This window comes from Ciconia boyciana, chromosome 30 (assembly GCF_034638445.1).
Source record: "Ciconia boyciana chromosome 30, ASM3463844v1, whole genome shotgun sequence".
Classification (NCBI taxonomy): Eukaryota; Metazoa; Chordata; class Aves; order Ciconiiformes; family Ciconiidae; genus Ciconia; species Ciconia boyciana.
In genome coordinates this window covers 588,569-610,056 of record NC_132963.1, presented here as the reverse complement: position 1 = coordinate 610,056, position 21,488 = coordinate 588,569, and the positions used below count along the sequence as shown (strand labels likewise).

Here is a 21,488-nt window from a genome sequence, read left to right as displayed (position 1 = left end):
GTCCCCATGAACATCCCCGTGTCCCCAAAGCTGTTCCCAGGCACCTTTCCATGTCCCCAAGGTTGTCCCCATGTCCCCAGACAGCTCCATGTCCCTCCCTGTGTCCCCATGTCCCCAAGATCATCTCCATGGCCCCAAGAGTGTCCCCATGAACATCGCTGTGTCCCCAAGTGTCACCATGTCCCCAAGGCTGTCCCCATGAACATTCTCATATCCCCAAGAGTGTCCCCAAGGCTGTCCCCATGTCCCCAAGAGTGTCCCCACGAACGTCCCGTGTCCCCAAGGCTGTCCCCATGGACATCCCCATGTCACCAAGGCTGTCCCCATGAACATCCCCATGTCCCCAAGGTTGTCTCCATGAACATCCCCATGTCCCCAAGAGTGTCTCCAAGGCTGTCCCCATGAACGTCCCTGTGTCCCCAAGGCTGTCCCCAAGAGCATCCCCAATGCTGTCCCCATGAACGTCCCCAAGGCTGTCCCCATGAATGTCCCCGTGTCCCCAAGGTTGTCTCCATGAACATCCCTGTGTCCCCAAGACTGTCCCCATGAACATCCCTGTGTCCCCAAGGCTGTCCCCACGAACGTCCCTGTGTCCCCAAGACTGTCCCCAAGGCTGTCCCCATGAACATCCCCATGTCCCCAAGGTTGTCTCCATGAACATCCCTGTGTCCCCAAGGCTGTCCCCATGAACATCCCCATGTCCCCAAGAGTGTCCCCAAGGCTGTCCCCATGAACGTCCCCATGTCCCCAAGAGTGTCCCCATGAACATCCCCACGAACGTCCCTGTGTCCCCAAGACTGTCCCCATGAACATCCCCATGTCCCCAAGACTGTCCCCAAGGCTGTCCCCATGAACATCCCCATGTCCCCAAGACTGTCCCCATGAACATCCCCACGAACGTCCCTGTGTCCCCAAGACTGTCCCCATGAACATCCCCATGTCCCCAAGAGTGTCCCCAAGGCTGTCCCCATGAACGTCCCCATGTCCCCAAGAGTGTCCCCATGAACGTCCCCGTGTCCCCAAGGCTGTCCCCATGAACATCCCCATGTCCCCAAGAGTGTCCCCAAGGCTGTCCCCATGCAGACGCAGGGCAGGCAGGTGGGGGGGGGAGGGGTTGAAGTTTATTGAGGGGGTGACCGGCGTGTCCCCAACGTCCCCGAGCTGTCACTTGTAGAACTCGTGCTCCTGCTCGTCCTTCTTGATGACGGTCTTGTAGGCCTTCTCAAAGTCCTTGGCCAGCACGATGTACCGGTTCTCCCGCACGGCCAGCATGCCACCCTGGGGACAGGCCACCGCGTCACCTCCAGCCACCATGGGGACAGGCCACCAGGTCACCTCTGTCACCCCCAGCCACCCCCACCACCCTTGGGGACAGGCCACCAGGTCACTTTGGTCACCTCCAGCCACCCCGGGGACAGGCCACGGGGTCACCTGTGTCACCCTCAGCCACCCTGGGGACAAGCCACCAGGTCACCTCCGTCCACCATGGGGACAGGCCACCAGGTCACCTCCAGCCACCCTGGGGACAGGCTACCGGGTCACCCAGGCCACCTCCAGCCACCCCCACCACCCTTGGGGACAGGCCACCAGGTCACCTCTGTCCACCATGGGGACAGGCAACTGGGTCACCTCCAGCCACCATGGGGACAGGCCACTGTGTCACCTCCAGCCACCATGGGGACAGGCCACCGCGTCACCTCCAGCCACCATGGGGACAGGTTACCGGGTCATCCAGGCCACCTCCAGCCACCCCCACCACCCTTGGGGACAGGCCACCAGGTCACCTCCGTCCACCATGGGGACAGGCCACCGGGTCACCTCCATCCACCATGGGGACAGGCCACCAGGTCACCTCCGTCCACCATGGGGACAGGCCACTGGGTCACCTCTGTCACCCCCAGCCACCCTGGGGACAGGCCACCAGGTCACTTCGATCATCTCCAGCCACCCCTGCCACCCCAGGGACAGGCCACCAGGTCACTTTGGTCACCTCCAGCCACCCTGGGGACAAGCCACCAGGTCATGTCCAGCTATTGTGGGGACAGGCCACCATGTCACCCCCAGCCACCATGGGGACAGGCCACAGGGTCACCTGTGTCACCCTCAGCCACCCTGGGGACAGGCCACCAGGTCACCTCCAGCCACCTCCACCCCCCTGGGGACAAGCCACCAGGTCATGTCCAGCCACCCTGCAGGGAGGTGGCACCCTGTCACCCGTGTCACCTCCTGCCACCCTCCTGGCAGGGAGGTGGCACCCGTGTCACCCCATGACCATGTCACCCACTGTCACCTTAACATGGAGTGATGTGACACCTGCGTCACCTCCTTGTCACCCTACCATGGAGGGACATGGCACCTGCGTCACTCGTGTCACCTCCTTGTCACCTTGCCACGGAGGGACACAGGACAAGTGTCACCTCCTTGTCACCCTACCATGAGGGACACGGCACTTGTGTCACCTGTGCCACCTCCTTGTCACCCTGCTGTGGTGGGACATGGCACTTGTGTCATCCATGTCACCTCCCTGTCACCCTACCATGAGGGACATGGCACCCATGTCACTCGTGTCACCTCCTTGTCACCTTGCCACGGAGGGACACAGGACAAGTGTCACCTCCTTGTCACCCTACCATGAGGGACACGGCACTTGTGTCACCTGTGTCACCTCCTTGTCACCCCACCATGGAAGCACATGGCACCCCCATCACCTCCTTGTCACCTTGCTGTGGTGGGACATGTCACCATGGAGGGACACAGCACCCGTGTCACCTTCCTGTCACCCTACCACGGAGGGACACCGTGTCCCCGTGTCACCCACCTCCTGGCAGATGGAGTTGATGTCGGCTCCCGAGATCTTGTCCGGCCGCGCCACATCTGGGTGGGGGTGAAGGAAACGTCCCCGTCCCCGATGTCCCCTCCCTGGTCCCCGATGTCCCCAAGCAACCCCCAGCCCACTCCGGGGGTCCCCTCCCTCCGGGTGGCCTTGCTGTCAGCCAGCACCCCTGGGGTCCCCTCCTGTCCCCTGGGGTCCCCGATGTCCCTATGCCCCCTCTGTTAGGTCCCTGATGTCCCCTGGGGTCTCCGATGTCCCCTGGGGTCCCTGATGTCCCTGTGGGGTCCCCAACCCTCCCTAACATCCCCCAGGGTCCCCCCATCCCCTCTCAGGTCCTTGATGTCCCCAATGTCCCTGTGGGGTCCTCATTGTCCCCTGCGGTCCTCAGCCCCTGCCCCAGTGTCCTTCTGGGGTCCCCAATGTCCCCGTGGGTCCATGATGTCCCAATGGGGTCCCCAACCCTGGCATCTCCCTGTGGTTCCTGATGTCCCCTGGAGTCCCTGGTGTCCCCAACCCTCCCTGACATCTCCCTATGGTTCCTGATGTCCCCATGGGGTCCCCACCCTTGACATCTCCTATGGTTCTTGATGTCCCCTGAACTCCTTGACGTCCCCATGGGGTCCCTGACATCTCCCTATGGTTCCTGATGTCCCCTGGAGTCCCTGGTGTCCCCATGGGGTCCCCAACCCTCCCTGACATCTCCCTGTGGTTCCTGATGTCCCCATGGGGTCCCCACCCTTGACATCTCCTATGGTTCTTGATGTCCCCTGAACTCCTCGATGTCCCCATGGGGTCCCTGACGTCTCCCTATGGTTCCTGATGTCCCCTGGAGTCCCTGATGTCCCCATGGGGTCCCCAACCCTGACATCTCCCTGTGGTTCCTGATGTCCCCTGGAATCCATGATGTCCCCATGGGGTCCCCAACCCTGACATCTCCCTGTGGTTCCTGATGTCCCCTGGAGTCCTTGATGTCCCCATGGCGTCCCTGACGTCTCCCTATGGTTCCTGATGTCCCCTGGAGTCCCTGGTGTCCCCATGGGGTCCCCAACCCTGACATCTCCCTGTGGTTCCTGATGTCCCCATGGGGTCCCCACCCTTGACATCTCCTATGGTTCTTGATGTCCCCTGGACTCCTTGATGTCCCCATGGGGTCCCTGACCCTCCCTGACATTTCCCTGTGGTTCCTGATGTCCCCATGGGGTCCCCACCCCTGACATCTCCCTGTGGTTCCTGATGTCCCCATGGGGTCCCCACCCCTGACATCTCCCTGTGGTTCCTGATGTCCCCATGGGGTCCCCACCCTTGACATCTCCTATGGTTCTTGATGTCCCCTGAACTACTTGATGTCCCCATGGGGTCCCCAACCCTGACATCTCCCTGTGGTTCCTGATGTCCCCTGGAGTCCTTGATGTCCCCATGGGGTCCCTGACCCTCCCTGACATCTCCCTGTGGTTCCTGATGTTCCCTGGAATCCATGATGTCCCCATGGGGTCCCCAACCCTGACATCCCCCTCTGGTTCCTGAAGTCTCTGATGTCCCCATGGACTCCCCAACCCTGACATCACCCTGTGGTTCCTGATGTCCCCATGGGCTCCTCACCCTGACATCTCCCTACGGTTCCTGATGTCCCCATGGAATCTCCACCTCCTCAGGCCACCCCAGGAAGGGGCGGAGGGGGGGGTTCCACCTTAGTGGTGGCTCCTACCTTGGTGGGGTCCCCAACATCCCCATCCTCCCCCCACCACGTGGTGTCCCCACGTGTCCCCAGATACAGTCCTCGAGGTCCACCTCCTCGGAGAGGTTCATCTTGCCGGTGATGGTGGAGAAGATGAGACGTTTCTGGCGTCGGTCGGGCAAAGGGAACTCGATTTTCCGGTCCAGGCGGCCGGGACGCAGCAGCGCCGGGTCCAGGGTGTCGGCCCGGTTTGTCGCCATGATCACCTGGAGGGGGGGACATGGGTGTCACCGTCACCGCTTGGCACCCTGGGACCCCCCCCTAGCACCCGTGGGACCTCGGGGTGGAGCAGTGTGACCTCATGGTTTCTCATCAGGGCCATCTCGGGGGGGGACGGGACACTGAGGTCCCTCTCCAGCACCTTCCACTGTCATGGGACCTCCCCCAGCACCCATGGGAACCCCCCCAGCACCCATGGGAACCCCCCCCCCAGTACCCATAGGACTTCCCCCAGCACCCATGGGACCCTCCCCAGCACCCATGGGACCTCCACAACACCCATGGGACCCCCCCCAGCACCCATGGGACCCCAGGAGCAGCACCCAGGGCCGTGTGTCCCCATGGTTTCTCATCAGGGTCACCTTGTGGGGGGACACCGGGGTCACCCCCAGCACCCATGGGACCCCCATAGCACCCATGGGACCTCCACAGCACCCATGGGACCCCCATAGCACCCATGGGACGCCCCCAGTACCCATAGGGCTTCCCCCAGCACCCATGGGACCCCCCGCCCCAGCACCCATGGGACCCCAGGAGCAGCACCCAGGGCCGTGTGTCCCCACGGTTTCTCATCAAGGTCACCTTGTGGGGGGACACCGGGTCACCCCAGCACCCATGGGACCCCCATAGCACCCATGGGACCTCCACAGCACCCATGAGAACCTCCCCCAGTACCCATAGGACTTCCCCCGGCACCCATCGGACCCCCCCCCCAGTACCCATGGGACCCCCATAGCACCCATGGGACCTCCACAGCACCCATGGGACGCCCCCCAGTACCCATAGGGCTTCCCCCAGCACCCATGGGACCCCCCCCAGCACCCATGGGACGCCCCCCCCTCCCAGCACCCATGGGACCCCAGGAGCAGCACCCATGGGACCCCAGGAGCAGCACCCAGGGCCGTGTGTCCCCATGGTTTCTCATCAAGGTCACCTTGTGGGGGGACACGGAGATCCCCCCCCAGCACCCCTGGGACCCCTCCAGCACCCTTGGGACCCCCTAGCACCCATGGGACCTCCACAGCACCCATGGGAACCCCCCAGTACCCATAGGACTTCCCCGGCACCTATCGGACCCCCCCAGTACTCATGGGACCCCCATAGCACCCATGGGGCCTCCACAGCACCCATGGGACGCCCCAGTACCCATAGGGCTTCCCCAGCACCCATGGGACCCCCGCCAGTACCCATGGGACTTCCCCCAGCACCCATGGGACCCCCCTCCCAGCACCCATGGGACCCCAGGAGCAGCACCCAGGGCCGTGTGTCCCCATGGTTTCTCATCAGGGTCACCTTGTGGGGGGACACCGGGGTCACCCCCAGCACCCATGGGGCCCCCATAGCACCCCTGGGACCTCCACAGCACCCATGAGAACCCCCCAGTACCCATAGGACTTCCCCGGCACCCATCGGACCCCCATAGCACCCATGGGACCTCCACAGCACCCATGGGACACCCCCCAGTACCCATAGGGCTTCCCCCAGCACCCATGGGACCCCCCCCAGCACCCATGGGACGCCCCCAGCACCCATGGGACCCCCCCTCCCAGCACCCATGGGACCCCAGGAGCAGCACCCATGGGACCCCAGGAGCAGCACCCAGGGCCGTGTGTCCCCATGGTTTCTCATCAAGGTCACCTTGTGGGGGGACACGGAGATCCCCCCAGCACCCCTGGGACCCCCCAGCACCCCTGGGACCCCCACCTTGACGTTGACGTTCTGGTCGAAGCCGTCCATCTGGTTGAGGAGCTCCAGGAGGATGCGCTGAACCTCCCGGTCGGCTGCGGTGGAGGAGGGGACACGGTGGGGGGACGATGACTGAGACCCAAGGGACCCCCCAGCACCCACCACCCTCCCAAGGACCCTCCTGACCTGGCCCCACGCAGGGGGGGTGGGGCTGACGTGCCCTGGGTCCCCCCACCCCAAGGACCAGGGGACACCAGAGGGTCCCTGACCCTCACCATGGGGTTCTCCAGAAGGTCTCTGACCCCCACCCTGGGGTTCCCTGCCAGGTCCAAGGACCAGGGGACACCAAGAGGTCCCCAAGCCCCACCATGGGGTCCTCCAGGGGGTCCCTGATCCCACCATGCAGTTCTCCAGGGGGTCCCTGGCCCCCGCCCCCTCCCCAATGACCAGGGGACACCAAGGGGTCCCCAAGCCCCACCATGGGGTTCTCTAGAGGGTTCCTGATCCCCACCCCATCTCTGAGGACCTGGGGACATGAGGACATCCCTGACCCCCACCCCATCCCCAATGGCCAGGGGACATGAGAGTGTCCCAGAACCCAACCATGGAGTTCTCCAGAGGGTTCCTGACCCCCACCTCAGCCCCAAGGACCACCAAGGGATCCCCAAACTCCACCATGGAGTTCTCCAGAGGGTTCCTGACCCCCACCTCAGCCCCGAGGACCACCAAGGGATCCCCAAACTCCTCCATGGAGTTCTCCAGAGGGTTCCTGACCCCCACCCCAGCCCCAAGGGCCATACCAAGGGGTCCCTGAACCCCACCACAGGGTCCCCACGTTCCCTCACCCCCAGTCTGGGCATCGAAGCGCTTGGTGGCGATGGCGTCGATCTCATCGATGAAGATGATGGCGGGGGCGTTCTCCTTGGCCAGGCGGAAGACGTCGCGCACCATGCGGGGACCCTCCCCCAGGTACTTCTGCACGAACTCCGAGCCCACCACCCGGATGAAGGCGGCTGGGGGCACCCACAGGGGCTGGGACCTTGTGTCTGGGTGGGGGTGCCCCTGGGAGCACCCCCAGACCTCTCCTGGCCACCAGCACCTCAAGGAACCCACCAGCTCCCTGGGGTGCTCTCAGCACCCCAAGGAGCCCACCAGCACCCCAAGGAGCCCACCAGCACCCCACTAGGAGCCTGGGGTTCCCCCTGAACCCCAAGGAACCCACCAGCACCCTGGGGTGCCCTCAGCACCCCAAGGAGCCCACCAGCACCCCAAGGAGCCCACCCAACACTCTGGGGTGCCACCACCACTCTAGGGTGCCCCCAGAACTTTACCAGCACCCCAAGAACTTCATGACCATCCCAGGGGTACCCCACCACCCCAAGGATCCCACCAGCACCCCATAGATGCCACCAGCACCCTGGGGTGCCCTCACAGCACCCCAAAGATCCCACCACTACTCAAGGACCCCACCACCACCCAATGGTCACCCCAGCACCCCGAGGTTCCCACCACCACCCAATGGTCACCCCAACGCCCCGAGGTCCCCACCACCACCCCAAGGATCCCACCACCCACCATGGGTGTCCCCAGCACCCCGGGGTGCCCCACCTGTGGTGTGGTGGGCCACAGCCTTGGCCAACATGGTCTTGCCGCAGCCAGGAGGTCCATACATGAGGACACCCCGCGGGGGGTCAATACCGATCTAGGTGGGGACACAACACCCAAGGGTGATGTCACGGGTCACCAAAGGTCCCGTGTCCCCCCCACCCTGGGGTGTCGCGTGGCCTCACCTGCTTGTAGAGCTCGAAGTGGGTGAGGGGCAGCTCCACCGCTTCCCGCACCTCCTGCTTCTGGATGTCCATGCCCCCGATGTCGGCGTACATCACGTCCGGCTTCTGGTCTGCAACGGGGACAGGCCATCAGCGGGGCAACCACCGGGGCCACCACGGTGGCCGGGGAGCCTTGAAGGGTGCTGCGGGGCAACTTTGGCCACCAGAGAACAGCCCCAACCAACCCAGGTCACCTGGGATCTTGCCCAGGTGATGGTCGGGTAGCTCCAAGGACGGAGACCCACCACCCCATCCAGGCTTCCATCCTTGTGTGACAACAAGGACAAGAGCTTCCTGGTCCAAGCTTCTCCCCAAAACACCTTCAGCCACACAGTAGGTCACTGCAGACCTTGGCCAGGTGACGGTTGGGTAGCTCCAAGCATGGAGACCCACCACCCGTCCACGCCTCCACCCTTACGTGACAATTCCTGGACCGCTATCCCTTCCAAAGCATCTCCAACCACACTAGGACACTTGGGACCTTGTCTGGTGACGGTTGGGTGGCTGCAAGGATGAAGACCCACCACCCATCTAGATCATGATCATGGCTTCATCTTCTTGGGACAACAAGGACAGGAAATTCCTCATGCGACCTCCTCCCCAAAACACCTCCGACCAGCGTAGGTCACTTGGGAAGGTCCAGGTGATGGTTGGGTAGCTCCAAGGATGGAAATCCACCACCCTTGATCATGGTTCCAACCGCTTGGGACAGCAGGTCCCCGGTCCAACGTCTCCCTCCAAACTTCTCCATCAAGGGTGGGGTGCTCAGGACCTTGCCCAGGCGAGGGCTGGATGTCTCCCAAGGATGGAGACCCACCACCCATCTAGGTCTCAGCCCTGGTTCCATCCACCTGTGACATCCACCTCCTCCTTGGTCCAACCTTCTCTGCAAAACATCTCCAACCAGAGCAGATCACTTGGGACAGCAAGGACAGGAGGTCCCTGGTCCAAACTCCATCTTTCCAAGCATGTCGCTTCCCAGCTTGTCCAGACAATGCTCATGTGTCTCCAACGATGGAGACCCACCACCCACATAGACCTCAGCCACGGCTCCGCTCTCCTGAGACAACAGGGACGAGAAGTCCCTGGTCCAACCTCCTCCACAAAACATCTCCAACCAAAAGGTGGTGCTCAGGATCTAACCCAGGTGAAGGATAGGTAGCTCCAAGGATGGAGACCCACCACCCCTCTGGGTGGACCTGGACCACGTCCAGCTGCTCTCCACCACTCGCGTCCAGCTCTGAAGGTTCCTCTAAAGAAGACCTCCAACCTGCAGCACTGTGGTGTTTCCACAACCTGGTAGCACCCATGAACCTGCTGAGAACGCCCTCGGTCCCACCACCGACGTTAATGAAGATACGTCACCCAACATCAAACTCTTTCTGGTCACCACCTGGACCACGTCCTGCTGCTCTCCACCCTCCAGGTCCAACTCTGGAGATCCCTGGTCTCCAGCGCGCCAACATCTCCCCAACCTCATAGCACCCATGAACCTGCTGAGAACGCCCTCGGTCCCACCACCACCAGCGTTGGCCGGCGCTCTGCCCCCCGAAGCCCGGCTCCCTGGGACACGGTGGTGGCCCCAGGCGGTGGTGGCCCACCTGACGTGAGCATCATGATGCTGCTGTCGGCCTCGGGTGGGAGGACGTCCACCAGCGCGTTGCTGTGCTTGTGCAGGGCCACCGAGGCGTTGGGCTTCAGCAGCTCCCGGTCGATGGTGCTCAGGATCCGCACGTAGTAGTTGGAGCCTGCAGGAGAACGAGGACAGGGTGTCCTCCATGAGTCACCCCCACCAGGGTTGTCCCCAAGCCCACCACGTCCCCACGCTACCTCTCTCCTCGTGGCCATCCCCAATCTTCCACATCCATCCCCAGGTCCCCACCACAGCTGTTCCCTTGTGGATGTCCTCAACCTTCTGCGTCCATCCCCACGTCCCCCCCACACCCGTCTCCTTGGAGACATCTCCAACTCTTCAGATCCATCCCCATGTCCCCACCACTCCTCTCCTCTTGCGGCCATCCCCACCTTTCCATGTCCGTCCCCACCCCACACGTCTTCTTCCAGCCATCCCCAACTCTTCGTGTCCATCCCCATGTCCCCACCACCCCATGGCCACCTCCAACCTTCTCCATCCATCTTCATGTCCCCACCACACCTGATCCCTCACAGCAAGTCCATTCCTACGTCCCCACCAAGCTTAACCACCCCACGGCCACCCCCAACCCTCCACGCCCACCCCCACATCCCCACCACCCCTGTCTCCTTGTGGCCACCCCCAACCTTCCATGTCTGTCCCCACCACCCCTGACCCCTCATACCCAGCCCATCCCCACGTTCCCACCACACCTGACCCCTCACGGTCACCTCCAACCTTCCACGCCCATCCCCACGTCCCCACCACACCTGATGCCCCATGGCCACCTCCAAACTTCCACACCCATCCCCACCACCCCTGACCCCTCATGGCCACCTCCAACCTTCCACATCCATCCCCACGTCCCCACCACCCCTGACCCCTCATGGCCACCTCCAACCTTCCACATCCATCCCCACGTCCCCACCACCCCTGACCCCTCATGGCCACCTCCAACCTTCCACGCCCATCCCCACCACCCCTCACCCCTCATGGCCACCTCCAACCTTCCACACCCATCCCCACATCCCCACTACCCCTGACCCCTCATACCCAGCCCATCCCCACGTCCCCACCACCCCTGACCCCTTCATACCCAGCCCATCTCCACGTCCCCACCACACCTGACCCCTCATACCCAGCCCATCCCCACGTCCCCACCACCCCTGACCCCTCATGGCCACCTCCAACCTTCCACATCCATCCCCACGTCCCCACCACCCCTGACCCCCCATGGCCACCTCCAACCTTCCAGGTCCCCATCACCCCTGACCCCTCATACCCCGCCCATCCCCACGTCCCCACCACCCCTGACCCCTCATAACCAGCCCATCCCCACGTCCCCACCACCCCTGACCCCCCATGGCCACCTCCAACCTTCCACGCCCATCCCCACGTCCCCACCACCCCTGACCCCCCATGGCCACATCCAACCTTCCACATCCATCCCCACGTCCCCACCACCCCTGACCCCCCATGGCCACCTCCAAACTTCCACGCCCATCCCCACCACCTCTGACCCCTTATGGCCACCTCCAGCCTTCCACATCCATCCCCACGTACGCACCACCCCTCACCCCTCATGGCCACCTCCAACCTTCCACGCCCATCCCCACGTCCCCACCACCCCTGACCCCTCACACCCAGCCCATCCCCACGTCCCCACCACCCCACGTCCCCGCCGCCCCATCCCCACCGGTGGTGGAGCCCACGATGGCGGTGTTCTGGTCGACGGCCTCCAGGAACTGCCCGATGACCAAGGGGATGCTCTGGATCCGCTTCACCTCCTCCTGGGCGTGGAGGAACTCCTTCTTCAGGTTCTTCTGCTCATCCTTGATGTACTCCTCCTGCACCTCCAGGAACTCCAGCTCCTGCTGCAGCTTCTGCTGGGACATCGGGAGGTCACCATGGGGGGGGGTCCTGCCCGCACCCCCACCCGCACCCCCCCTCCTGCCCGCACCCCACCTTGTAGCGGCTGTAGAGGTCCTCCAGGTCCTCGGGCTCTGGCACCAGGAAGGACAGGCCGGGGGGGGGGCGGGGGGCGGCCAGCGTCGGCAGCTCATCCTGGGGGGGCAGCACCCAGAGATGGAGGGGGGCACCCACGAGTGGAGAGGGGGCACCCAGAGATTGGGGGGCACCCAAGGGTGGAAAGGGGCACCTAGAGATTGGGGGAGCACCCAGAGATGGAGGGGGGACACCCGGGGGGCACCCAGAGATGGAGAGGGGGCACCCAGGGGTGGGGGCTGGGGGCACCCAGAGATGGGGGGGCACCCAGAGATGGGGGGGGCACCTGGGGGGGCACCCAGGGGTGGAGAGGGGTACCCAGCGATTGGGGGGCACCCAGAGATGGAGGGGGAGGGACGCAGGGGGGGGGCACCCAGAGATGGAGAGGGGCACCCAGGGGTGGGGGCTGGGGCACCCAGGGGTGGAGAGGGGCACCCAGAGATTGGGGGGGGGGGCACCCAAGGGTGGAAAGGGGCACCTAGAGATTAGGGGAGCACCCAGGGGTGGGGGGCACCCAGAGATGGGGGCACCCAGAGGTGGGGGGCACCCAGGGGTTTGGGGAGGCACCCAAAGATGGGGGACACCCGAGGGAGGGGCACCCAGGGGTGGGGGATCTAGAGATGGGGGAGGGCACCCAGGGGTGGGGGGGGGAAGGCCCGGGGTGTCACCCTGAAATGGGGGGGAGGGGCGCGGCCCCCAGGGGTGAGGGGGCCCCCAGGGGGCACCCAGCGATGGGGGGGGCACCCATGGGTAGGGGGGGGTCCCCGGAAGCGCCGGCCCCGCCCCGGCCCCCCCGAACCTGCGCCTTCTCCCCCAGCAGCCCCAGCTCCTCCATCGTGACGGCGCGCGGCGGCCGCGGGGACTGACGGGAACGGGGTGCGGGGCCGGGAGGGCGGGAGAGCCCGCCCCCCCATGCCGCGGGGGATGACGGGAGGTGTGGTCAGGTAACACCGCGGGGGATGACGGGAGGTGTGGCGAGAGGCCTGCCGCGGGGCATGATGGGAGGGGTGGACAGGTAACACCACGGGGCATCACGGGAGGCGTGACCAGGGACCTGCCGCGGGGCATCATGGGAGGTGTGGTCCGGAAAGGCCACGGGGAGGCAAATGCGACGAGTGACGTCATGACTGGCTCCGCCCAGTGCTCCCAGTCCCGCCCCAGTGCTCCCAGTGCCGCTCCCTGGCTCCTCCCAGTGCTCCCAGTGCCGCCCCAGTGCTCCCAGTGCCGCTCCCTGGCTCCTCCCAGTGCTCCCAGTCCCACTGCCTGGCTCCTCCCAGTGCTCCCAGTGCCGCCCCAGTGCTCCCAGTCCGGCTCCCTGGCTCCTCCCAGTGCTCCCAGTCCCGTCCCAGTGCTCCCAGTGCCGCTCCCTGGCTCCTCCCAGTGCTCCCAGTGCCGCCCCAGTGCTCCCAGTGCCGCTCCCTGGCTCCTCCCAGTGCTCCCAGTCCCGCCCCAGTGCTCCCAGTGCCGCTCCCTGGCTCCTCCCAGTGCTCCCAGTCCCGCCCCAGTGCTCCCAGTGCCGCTCCCTGGCTCCTCCCAGTGCTCCCAGTCCCGCCCCAGTGCTCCCAGTGCCGCTCCCTGGCTCCTCCCAGTGCTCCCAGTCCCGCCCCAGTGCTCCCAGTGCCGCCCCAGTGCTCCCAGTGCCGCTCCCTGGCTCCTCCCACTGCTCCCAGTCCCTCCCCAGTGCTCCCAGTGCCGCTCCCTGGCTCCTCCCAGTGCTCCCAGTCCCTCCCCAGTGCTCCCCGTGCCGCTCCCTGGCTCCTCCCAGTGCTCCCAGTCCCGCCCCAGTGCTCCCAGTGCCGCTCCCTGGCTCCTCCCAGTGCTCCCAGTCCCTTCCCAGTGCTCCCAGTGCCGCTCCCTGGCTCCTCCCAGTGCTCCCAGTCCCGCCCCAGTGCTCCCAGTGCCGCTCCCTGGCTCCTCCCAGTGCTCCCAGTCCCTTCCCAGTGCTCCCAGTGCCGCTCCCTGGCTCCTCCCAGTGCTCCCAGTCCCGCCCCAGTGCTCCCAGTGCCGCTCCCTGGCTCCTCCCAGTGCTCCCAGTCCCTCCCCAGTGCTCCCAGTGCCGCTCCCTGGCTCCTCCCAGTGCTCCCAGTCCCACTGCCTGGCTCCTCCCAGTGCTCCCAGTGCCGCCCCAGTGCTCCCAGTCCGGCTCCCTGGCTCCTCCCAGTGCTCCCAGTCCCGTCCCAGTGCTCCCAGTGCCGCTCCCTGGCTCCTCCCAGTGCTCCCAGTGCCGCCCCAGTGCTCCCAGTGCCGCTCCCTGGCTCCTCCCAGTGCTCCCAGTCCCGCCCCAGTGCTCCCAGTGCCGCTCCCTGGCTCCTCCCAGTGCTCCCAGTCCCGCCCCAGTGCTCCCAGTGCCGCTCCCTGGCTCCTCCCAGTGCTCCCAGTGCCGCCCCAGTGCTCCCAGTGCCGCTCCCTGGCTCCTCCCAGTGCTCCCAGTGCCGCCCCAGTGCTCCCAGTGCCGCCCCAGTGCTCCCAGTGCCGCTCCCTGGCTCCTCCCACTGCTCCCAGTCCCTCCCCAGTGCTCCCAGTGCCGCTCCCTGGCTCCTCCCAGTGCTCCCAGTCCCTCCCCAGTGCTCCCCGTGCCGCTCCCTGGCTCCTCCCAGTGCTCCCAGTCCCGCCCCAGTGCTCCCAGTGCCGCTCCCTGGCTCCTCCCAGTGCTCCCAGTCCCTTCCCAGTGCTCCCAGTGCCGCTCCTGGCTCCTCCCAGTGCTCCCAGTCCCGCCCCAGTGCTCCCAGTGCCGCTCCCTGGCTCCTCCCAGTGCTCCCAGTCCCTTCCCAGTGCTCCCAGTGCCGCTCCCTGGCTCCTCCCAGTGCTCCCAGTCCCGCCCCAGTGCTCCCAGTGCCGCTCCCTGGCTCCTCCCAGTGCTCCCAGTCCCTCCCCAGTGCTCCCAGTGCCGCTCCCTGGCTCCTCCCAGTCCCGCCCCCGCCCCGCCCCCTCAGCCTTTCCCCGCTCTGACTCCGCCCCCCCGCTGTCGCGCATGCGCGGTTGGACCGGCGGGAAGGCGCCGCTGCAGCCGGGACCCGGCGGGCGGCTCCGCCCGGAGGTGGGGGGGGGGTGGGGGAGGGGCCGGGGAGGAACTGGGGGAGGGCCGGGAGGGGTTACCGCGTGGGGAGGGGCCGGGGCCAGGGTTACCGGGGGAGGGGTCTGTGAGGGGAGAGGGGAGGGGAAGCTCTGTGGGGGAGGGGGTCAGCGAGGAGCGGAGGGAAGAGGGGAGGGAGAGGGCAGGGCCACGAGGGGCGGGGCCCGAGTGGCGAGGGAGGGCGTGGTTACCGTGAGGGGGAGGGGCTACTGTGAGGGATGAGGGGGTCATGGGGAAGGGGCGGGGCTAGGTGGGGAATGTGGAGGTGTCATGGTTAGGGGCGGGGCTGTGAGGGGAGGAGGCGTGGTCATGGGGAAAGGGGCGGGGCCTGGGTGGAGCAATGGGGTCGTGGGAAGGGGTGGGGTCATGCGGATGGGGCGGAGCCATGATGTGTCATGGGGAGGGTGGGGCTGTGAGGAGGGGTTATGAGGAAGGGGCGGGGCCACAAGGAGCAGGGTTGTTATGGGAAGGGGCGTGGCTGTGAAGTGAGAGGGAGGAGTCATGGGGTAAGGGTGGGGTCGTGAGGGGAGGGGTGTGGCCACAAGGGGAGCAAGGGGTCATGGGAAGGGGGTGGGGATGTGATGGAAAGGGGCGGGGTCATGGCTGAAAGGGGGTGGGGCTGTGTGAGGAGGGGAGGGGCCCTGGGTGAAGTGGGCGGGGCCATGAGGGGGAGCAGCCCGGGCTGGGGGCTCAGGAGGGGGAAGGGAGCTGGTGGGTGAGGGGGAGGGTCTTCCCCCCCTCCGGCCGCACATGGGAGGCACACGCGTGTTCCCGCGTGCACGTGTGTTCTCCCGCAGGCACGTCGCTCCCTGTCAGCACCTCCGCCGGCCCGGCCCCATCGCTGGGGGGCTCCACCGACAGCCCCATGGCCACCGCCACCTCCCGGGGGGCTCCACCGACACCCCCGTGGCCACCGCCGCCTCCCGGGGGGCTCCACCGACAGCCCCATGGCCACCGCCGCCTCCTGGGGGGCTCCACCGACACCCCCGTGGCCACTGCCACCTCCCGGGGGGCTCCACCTGACACCCCCGTGGCCACCGCCGCCTCCCGGGGGGCTCCACCTGACACCCCCGTGGCCACCGCCGCCTCCCAGGGGGCTCCACCGACAGCCCCATGGCCACCGCCGCCTCCCAAGGCCGCCAACCGCCACCGTCACCGCAGCCATCGGCCCTCCCCCACCATCCCCTATTGGGGAGGGGGCTCCCCGATGGCGGGGAGGCCACCAAAGCCAGGCAGGAGGGGAGCCGGGGGGTGATGCCCGGGCCTTGAACTCGTCTCGGCGTTTCCTGCTCCACCCGCCAGCGGCACACAATGCACCATTTCCCTGCTGCCTCGAGCCTTTTGCTTTCGGTTTCCAAAGAGTTTCTGAGAAATAGGGGGAAACCCGAGAAATTTAGTGCTCGGGGGAGGCGGGGCCTAGAGAAGCCGTAGGGTTGGGTCTGCTGGGTGGGCTACGAGCAGCAGGCAGGACCATAGCAGGCAGGACCGCGGCGAGGAAGACCGCGGCGAGGAAGAGTGCGGCGAGAATCCTGGCACCGAGCTTCGGTGGTCACGTCCTTGTCACCCAACCGCTTGTCCCCGGCATCCTCCCCGGTAAGCGGCGCGGCATCGCTCCCTCCATCCCCTCCGTTGCTTTGTCCGTTCCCTAAATGGGTGGGTTTGAGCCCAAAAGCTCCCTAAATTGCTTTTTCTGAGCCCAAAACCTCCCTACGTTGCTTTTTCTGAGCCCAAAAGCTTCATAACTGGGTGTTTTGGAGCCCCGAAGCTCCTTAAATAGCTATTTCTGAGCCTAAAAGCTCTCTGAATTGCTTTTTCTGAGCCCCAAAGCTCCCTCAATGGGTGTTTCTGAGCCCAAAAGCTTCATAACTGGGTGTTTTGGAGCCCCGAAGCTCCCTAAATAGCTATTTTTGAGCCTAAAAGCTCTCTGAATTGCTTTTTCTGAGCCCCAAAGCTCCCTAAATGGGTGTTTCTGAGCCCAAAAGCTTCATAACTGGGTGTTTCGGAGCCCGAAAGCTCCCTAAATGGGTGTTTTGGAGCCCCAAAAGCTCCCTAAATTTTTGTTCCTGAGCCCCAAAGGTCCCTAAGTTGTTGTTTCTGAGCCCCAAATCTCCCAAAATAGATATTTTGGAGCCCGAAAGCTCCCTAAATGGGTGTTTTGGAGCCCCAAAGCTCCCTGAAGCACTGCTTCTGAGCCCCAAAGCTTCCTAAATGGTGTTTTTGAGCCCCAAATGTAGCTAAGTGGGTGTTTTGGACCCTTAAAGCTCCCTAAATGGGGTTTCTCTGCCCCAAAACTCCCTAAATAGGTGTTTCGGAGCCCAAAGTCTGTGTTTCTGAGTGGAAAAGTTCCCTAAATGGGGGTTTGGGAGCCCCAAATCTTCCTAAATGGGTGTTCCTCAGCCCCAAAGCTCCCCAAATTGGTGGTTTGGACCCCAAAAGCTCTCTAAATTGTTGTTTCTGAGCCCCAAAGCTCCCTAAATTTTTTTTTCTGGGACCCAAGGCTCCCTAAATCAGGTTTTCTGAATCCAAAACCTCTCTACATCACCGTTTCTGAGCCCCAAAGCTCCCTAAATGGGTCTTTCGGAGCCCCAGATCTCCCTAAATGGGTGTTTTTCAGCCCGAAAGCTCCCTAAATCTATTTTTCTGAGCTCCAAACCTCCCTAAAACACTGTTTCTGAGGCCAAAGGCTCCCTAAATGGGTGATTTGGAGCCCCAAAAGTCCCTAAATTGACGTTTCTGAACCCCCAAGTTCCCCATTTGCCATCGGATTGTGCGGTTTTGGTGCTCACGTCTCCCCACCGTCCCCCCCTAGGTCCAGACCACCCTGATGGAGGGCTCCAAAGGCGACGGAGGAGAAGAGCTGCACCCGCAGCCCCCGTCCACCCAGGAGGGTGAGAGCGGACCCTTGGCAGGGGATGAAGGTCACGGCAAGCCCGGGACTCATCCGACGGCATCCAACAGCCGAAACTCCGTTCCCGAGGGATGCGAGGACATCAGCTCAAGGCCAGATCAGGACCACGCGTCCAGCAGTGATGACAGCTCCTGGGAGATTCTCCACAGCGTGCCAGGTACTGCCGGAGCGGGGTTGGATCCCGATGGGATCAGGGCAGGGAAAATAAGGGAGCGAGAGCAGCCCCTCGCTCACATCCTGCCTGCGACGCTTTGTTTTTAGAGCCATCGCCGGCAGATCCGCTGGCAGGAGACAAAGACGGCCAGTGCGGGCAGGATCTGGCCCCCGAATCCCTTGACCAACACAAGGTGGGCGCTTGGAACTCCTCGGTAGCTTGAAATCAGGTTTTTGCTAGCAAAACCGTTAAATTTTGGGGTGTGAGCGACTTCTATTTATTGGCAAAGTGCCGTGCGGCCGCTCGCTGGCTCCGATTCCTGCGCTGGGTCTTGGCTGGATTCGTTATCTTTGTTAACGATGGCGCAAGAGGAAAGGAAAAGTAAAAGCAACTCATTCGGCGTGATGAAAAATGTTTACGCAGTGAACGGGACGTGAGAAAAAATAAAGAAAACAGAACAATGGGGTGGAAATAGCTCACCACCTCCCACGGGGAGGCTGTGCTGCGTCCCCAGTTAAAAAAAAACAACCCTAAACCCCCCCCCAAATTCCCCATTTTCTCGTTTGATTGCGGAGAATGACGTTAGGTGGAGCCGATCTTTGGTCAGTTGGGGTCCTCCACCTGATTGTTCCCCCTTCCCATCTCTTGACCTTCGCTGGGGCGGGGGGAAACTGAGACACAGAGGTCTTGTGCACGTGCTCTTCAGCAAAACCTCAAACATCCGCCTGTTGTCAGCGCTGGTTTGGCCGCAAACCAACACCCTACGAGCTGCTGCTGAGAAAATTAACTCCATCCTCGGTCAGGCCCAGGACAATCCTCCACGGGAGAACAATTAGAAAGAAAAGAGCCTGTTTTAAGGCAAAAAATGGGGTTATTAGTCTACGCACGTGCACGCACCTGAGTATTGGGACCTGATAGGGAATATTTGGGTGCCGCTGGGTTGGTGGGAGGTATCTCTGAGGGCTTGGCGCTGCCAAAGAGGTCCCACGCTGGTCAGGTTCTGGTCTTGAAGAAGTTGTACCTGTGGTCACAGCCACGGCGTGCTCTGAGGTGGCTCCAATGTTCCTCCAAAAGCTCTTGTGACCACCAGTAACTCTGTTCTTCTCCTTCCCAGGCTCCTGCGGTCCCACCACGAGATGAGATCCAGCTCCAGCAGATCCCGACGGACAGCTACATGTCGGTGGAGAAGGAGAATTACCAGAACACCGGCGTCCATCTGAAGGAAGCATCGGGAACGCATGAGCAGAAGCGTCTCAGGAGTCCAGTGAGTCCGCTGCGGCTTTCAAAGCCCATGGTGAAAGCTCTTGGAGGACAAGGGTTGAGTTTTCCACGCCAGGACAGCGTCGCTGGCCTGGATTTTGGAGCTCATTGCTCGACAAGTGGTAGGGGCAGAAGAAGACCCTGCCCAGCCCTTTGTCTCTCTGGTCCTTTGAGCTCTCAGCTATTGATTTTCATTTTTTTCCTTCAGTTCTTCCCATTTCTTTTTTCTCCAGGTGAAGGTCCCGGGTCGCGTTAAAAGACTGGAGAAGACAAACCAGGGGAACCTCCACCACGCAGGTACCAGTGAGGGCGTTTGCTCAGTCACATCATCTTTCTCTGACGATAAATCGGGTGCTGAGTCGTGTCGGGAGCGGCCGTGGGTGACAAGAGCTGGTTGGGAGGTGGAAGCTCTTGGTGACACCACACCCAAAAGCCTCCTGGGCTTCCCCCAGGACCTACCCAGGGAGGAGGATGGGTGGGAAGATGCGACGGGCCGTGCCAGCGGCTGCCCTCACCCTGCCGGCCTCGCTGCCCATCCCTGTCCCCAGCAGGGCTGTGCCTGAGCGCTGGTGGAGCTTGGGAGAACAGTGAAGACCTCACTCTTAGAGCGGGTTGGGGTTCTCCTTCCAAGAAGAACATGCCCATGCTGCGAGGAGCCCCCCGCTCCCTGGTGAAGCCCAGTTTCTTCCTTTTCTTGGCTTGCCACCTTCTTTGGAGGCGTTAATCGATGCTTTCTCCTCCGTTGCAGATGACCAGGACACCAGAGAAGTCCCAGGACCTCCTAGCAGGTTCGTTGTGTGGAGGGATGTCATCACTGAAGGGTTTGAGGTTGGAGCTGGAGAACTGGAGGTCCAGCAGCTCCCGAGGGGAAGGGGCTATGGTGGGAGGAGATGCAGCTTAGGCATCGTTAGGTCCCTTCTCCCCTCAAATCCCACCTGCGCTTGGCGTAGAGAGGCCTCCAGGATGTCCTTCAACATCCTCTTCCCACACCCAAGCGGTAGGCGCTCGCTCCGAGGCATCCGGGTCTTTCCGAAATACCTCGGAGTAACCAAGGGATCTTCAACAGGGCGGAAGGTGACGACGCAGGGGACACGCAACCTCTGGGAACGTCGGCCAAGAGCCACCCGAAGTGGATGTGAGTGGTGGAGCAGGTGATGACGGGGAAGGGGGACGGTGGCAGGAGGACGCAGTGGGGACCCACCACCTCTTTTCCAACAGCTGCCAGCCCAGCTCGTATCTGTTTGGTGGATGTCACCGATCAGAAGAAATGATGACCCTGGAGTTTGTTGCTGTGCTGTCAGGGTATTATAACGCCAACGAAAGATCCAAGATCCGCGTCGTCTTCTACAAACAGCCCGGAGTCTGCGAAGAATTCGCTAACATGGAGAAAAGGTAAAAAAAAAAACCAAACGATGGTTGAATTGACGCTGAGGAGGTGTTTCTGCTGCGGCTCTCCTTCAGGAGATTCAGCTCTGGCCTGAAGGACCTCGCTGCAGGTTCCTACAGAGGTTGGAGGTGAACCCTGGAATGGAGACATCCCGGTGGAGTCATAGCGTTTGGTGGTGGCTCCTCCAAATCTCCCCATCACTCATGGAGCTGCCATTTTGGCTGGGGCCAGGATCTTTCAGCCCCGTGCGAGGATCTGAGCGGGGCTGGTTGATTTAATTAGTTCCTTGGCTGATGAACCCGGCTGTGGATTTCTCCCTGATGTTTTGAAGGCCAACGATGTCTTGTTGGCTGAGCCAAAACTCGACGCTTGAGCCAAAACAAGCTCTTTTTCCTCTTCCAGAGAGAAAGTGCTTGTGGGCAGCGCCAGGATTCCCCTTTCTCACCTGCGACGAGGACTCATCTTTTATAAATACGCCCTCGTTAACCCCTTCAGCCCAGAGAGAGAGTGTGAATTAGAGCACATTTCTTCAGAGAACATCGACATGCCGGAGATCTCAAAGTACAAAAACGCTCAACTATATCGTGTCATAAATATACCCCAAATGGAGATCAAAGCGGATGGTAAGCGCTGTTATTTACCTCAAAATCATGACCGGACACGATGGTGATGGCCGTAGGCTGGCCTATGTTTCACCCTGGTTTATTTTGGGAGGTTTCAAGCTGCAGGTTTACGAGCTGCTCGTACAAATAAGCTTTTTTTCCTCG

General features: G+C 63.1%; 2 protein-coding genes across 5 annotated transcripts in view; one reads left to right on the top strand and one right to left on the bottom strand.

Annotated features, from left to right (window-relative positions):
- Positions 1-1,099: 1,099 nt before the first annotated feature.
- Positions 1,100-12,860, bottom strand: PSMC4 (proteasome 26S subunit, ATPase 4). Its single transcript, XM_072848275.1, has 11 exons — positions 12,739-12,860; positions 11,901-11,999; positions 11,632-11,818; positions 9,904-10,050; positions 8,264-8,373; positions 8,082-8,175; positions 7,319-7,486; positions 6,492-6,568; positions 4,606-4,774; positions 2,819-2,874; positions 1,100-1,278 (listed from the first exon to the last, which is right to left on the bottom strand). The coding sequence occupies exons 1-11, from the start codon at positions 12,772-12,774 to the stop codon at positions 1,165-1,167; spliced, it is 1,257 nt and encodes a 418-aa protein (XP_072704376.1). The 5' UTR covers positions 12,775-12,860; the 3' UTR covers positions 1,100-1,164.
- Positions 12,861-14,912: 2,052 nt separating this feature from the next.
- LOC140644961 (E3 ubiquitin-protein ligase rnf213-alpha-like) overlaps positions 14,913-21,488 on the top strand; it is a 50,241-nt gene continuing 43,665 nt past the window's right edge. For all 4 annotated transcript variants that reach the window (XM_072848147.1, XM_072848148.1, XM_072848146.1 and 1 more), the window contains exons 1-10: positions 14,913-14,976; positions 15,810-16,605; positions 17,822-18,077; positions 18,182-18,267; positions 19,189-19,338; positions 19,568-19,631; positions 20,083-20,122; positions 20,401-20,469; positions 20,553-20,726; positions 21,124-21,344. In XM_072848147.1, the coding sequence (XP_072704248.1) occupies positions 17,837-18,077; positions 18,182-18,267; positions 19,189-19,338; positions 19,568-19,631; positions 20,083-20,122; positions 20,401-20,469; positions 20,553-20,726; positions 21,124-21,344 (1,045 nt within the window). In that variant the 5' untranslated portion in view covers positions 14,913-14,976; positions 15,810-16,605; positions 17,822-17,836. The remainder of the gene's footprint in view (positions 14,977-15,809; positions 16,606-17,821; positions 18,078-18,181; positions 18,268-19,188; positions 19,339-19,567; positions 19,632-20,082; positions 20,123-20,400; positions 20,470-20,552; positions 20,727-21,123; positions 21,345-21,488) is intronic.

Coding starts and splice junctions, on each gene's coding strand:
- PSMC4 (XM_072848275.1), bottom strand. CDS start 12,774: ATGGAGGAGCTGGGGCTGCTGGGGGAGAAGGCGCAG. Junction 8,176..8,263: donor ACTTCGAGCTCTACAAGCAG/GTGAGGCCACGC, acceptor GTCCCCACCTAG/ATCGGTATTGACCCCCCGCG. Junction 6,569..7,318: donor CTTCGATGCCCAGACTGGGG/GTGAGGGAACGT, acceptor CCTCCACCGCAG/CCGACCGGGAGGTTCAGCGC.